The sequence below is a fragment of the Belonocnema kinseyi genome, chromosome 7, assembly GCF_010883055.1.
Source record: "Belonocnema kinseyi isolate 2016_QV_RU_SX_M_011 chromosome 7, B_treatae_v1, whole genome shotgun sequence".
In the NCBI taxonomy this organism is placed as follows: Eukaryota; Metazoa; Arthropoda; class Insecta; order Hymenoptera; family Cynipidae; genus Belonocnema; species Belonocnema kinseyi.
Window position 1 is genome coordinate 135,066,199 of NC_046663.1, and position 2,147 is coordinate 135,068,345.

The 2,147-nt window shown below is 35.3% G+C and overlaps 1 protein-coding gene across 2 annotated transcripts in view; it reads right to left on the reverse strand.

The window, feature by feature from the left end:
* Positions 1-1,076: 1,076 nt before the first annotated feature.
* The window catches only part of LOC117176270 (inhibitor of nuclear factor kappa-B kinase subunit epsilon), a 31,920-nt gene continuing 30,849 nt past the window's right edge, over positions 1,077-2,147 (reverse strand). For both annotated transcript variants that reach the window (XM_033366439.1, XM_033366440.1), the window contains exon 4: positions 1,077-1,634. In XM_033366439.1, coding sequence (XP_033222330.1) covers positions 1,194-1,634 — 441 coding nt within the window. In that variant the 3' untranslated portion in view covers positions 1,077-1,193. The remainder of the gene's footprint in view (positions 1,635-2,147) is intronic.

Below are 2,147 nucleotides of genomic sequence, written 5' to 3' on the forward strand. Positions count from 1 at the left end.
GTAATCAGAAGGAGGCATATTTTATTTGCGAAAAAAGACGCATGTCTATGGCATTCGTCAGTTTTCAATGCGTATTTCTTAATAAACGGATTTTCCAGCTCGTGTATAGAACATTGCGATATTTGAGCCCGTTGTCCTATTGAATGTTTCACATAAACAGGACTTATTGCGCAATGATGGGGATGCTTCGGCACTTCAAACGAGACTGAAAAGAATTGGTGGTTTCATCGTAGACCGTAGAACGTACAGTCAGACCAAAAAAGGAGGAAAAATCTTTCAAACTTTTTGAGAAAACGCGTACCCTTCCTTATGGAACATACTGTATAAAATGTAATAATCGGACTATGTGACCAAAAAAGAGCTGCCCCCGTTTTAACAAAGAAATATCTGTATTCTCGATCATTGCATAAAAAAATACAAACCTTAATTCGTTCGACATGAAATTGTTCATCATTATAAGTGAGACTACGAGTGGCCCTGTCGCGTAATAAATGCTGACAACCATCTCGTAAACGATCCACTAAAATACTGGCTGTTACTTTCACTCTCCCTAAAAATAGTTTAAAACTTTCCACATCCACATGAGAAGGGCACTTATGGCTGGTTCTAGTTTAAGAAATATTTGCGCTTTTTTTTAGGAAGGCTTTTAAAAGTGATCATGGCTGGGTTTGAGTAGGTCGTAATACTATAATCTATGCCGAATCTATTGGAATTATAGTCATGTCCTGAAAGTAATCAGAAGGAGGTATATTTTATTTCCGAAAAGACATACCTGTCTATGGAATTCGCCGATTTTCAATGTGAATTTCTTAATAAATGGACTTTTAAGTTTCAGCTTCAAAAATACCTCGACCGGTCGTTTTTCAGCCTAAAGGGATCTCGGAATTGAAATGTTTAAATTTTTTCAAGTCCATATATGGCTATATACGTTACTCCGTACTGACCATTAGGGCCTATTTCATATGTGAGCACACAATTGATAAATCTACCAAAAGTTAAGCGATTACAACTTAAACCTAAATGCTAGGGGAGTACATCCTGACAGTAGAATATTGTCACAATAAAATCAGGATAAATTTGTATCTAACAATCCTCATAAAGGATTGCGATTTTATTACAAAAATTTAGTAAATTCGAAAAATAGGAGGTCGATCTTTCTGCATACTTTAAATTTAAAAAAATCTAAGCAGGCGTCATAATTTAAACTCAGAATCTCCTACGTCATCATCGTCAAGTGCATCCATAATGGATAATGTATCCAATTCGTCGATACAGAGATTATTTTCATGTAAGATTTGAGAAATATGTTCTTGTATGTCACAAATGTTCCTCCACTTTTTCGCATTTTCATCATCTGGTACATTTGGTCTTTCAGTGGATTTCACTTTGCCTGACAATTTATCTACGTAACGTAAAAAACTATCATAACGATCTTTGCTCTCTTGCGAAAGTTGGTAAGAAAAAGATTCCAAGGCTCTTTCATAGTTGTCAACATCTTTATCCAAGATCTGCGTTTGTAAGTAGACAGTTTGTGCCATCTTGTACCAATCTGCCAACGATTCAGAGCGTTGCGTGATAGCTGGGAGGCATTCGGCATCTAAAAGTACTTGAATTCTGCGTCCTGTTTCTGTGACCTGTTGAAGAATTAATGTTTTGCTTTTAATATCATCAATTTAAGCTAATCTTAAGAGATCCATAAAACTCAAGAATTCATCCATACTCAAGATTTAAACTATTTAAAACAATGAAAGTCCAATAGTTAAAAAAGCACAATCTTTTAGGTACTTGTATCTTTTAAACTAGAATTTTGTAACAAGGAAAAAATACCTTGTATATGTGGGGCATTATTCCTCAACTGCCCCAACTCAAAAAGTCATGTTTTTCGATTGTCTCTAAATTCTGGGAATATGTTCGCCTACCCAAGAGTAGTTAATCCACAAACTTATAGACCAGGATTACCAACCCTCCCCAAGTGAGGGGGGGTTGAATTTTCAACTCCAATGCCTGCAGGGGTAGTTTCAAACGCCTGTAACTTCCATTTTAAGTACGCGATTTAAATTTTTTATGAGGGTTTTGGAAAGTGCTTTTTACACGCTTTCATCCTATTTTATTATTTATAACAAAAAAAATTGTTTAAACAATTTTTT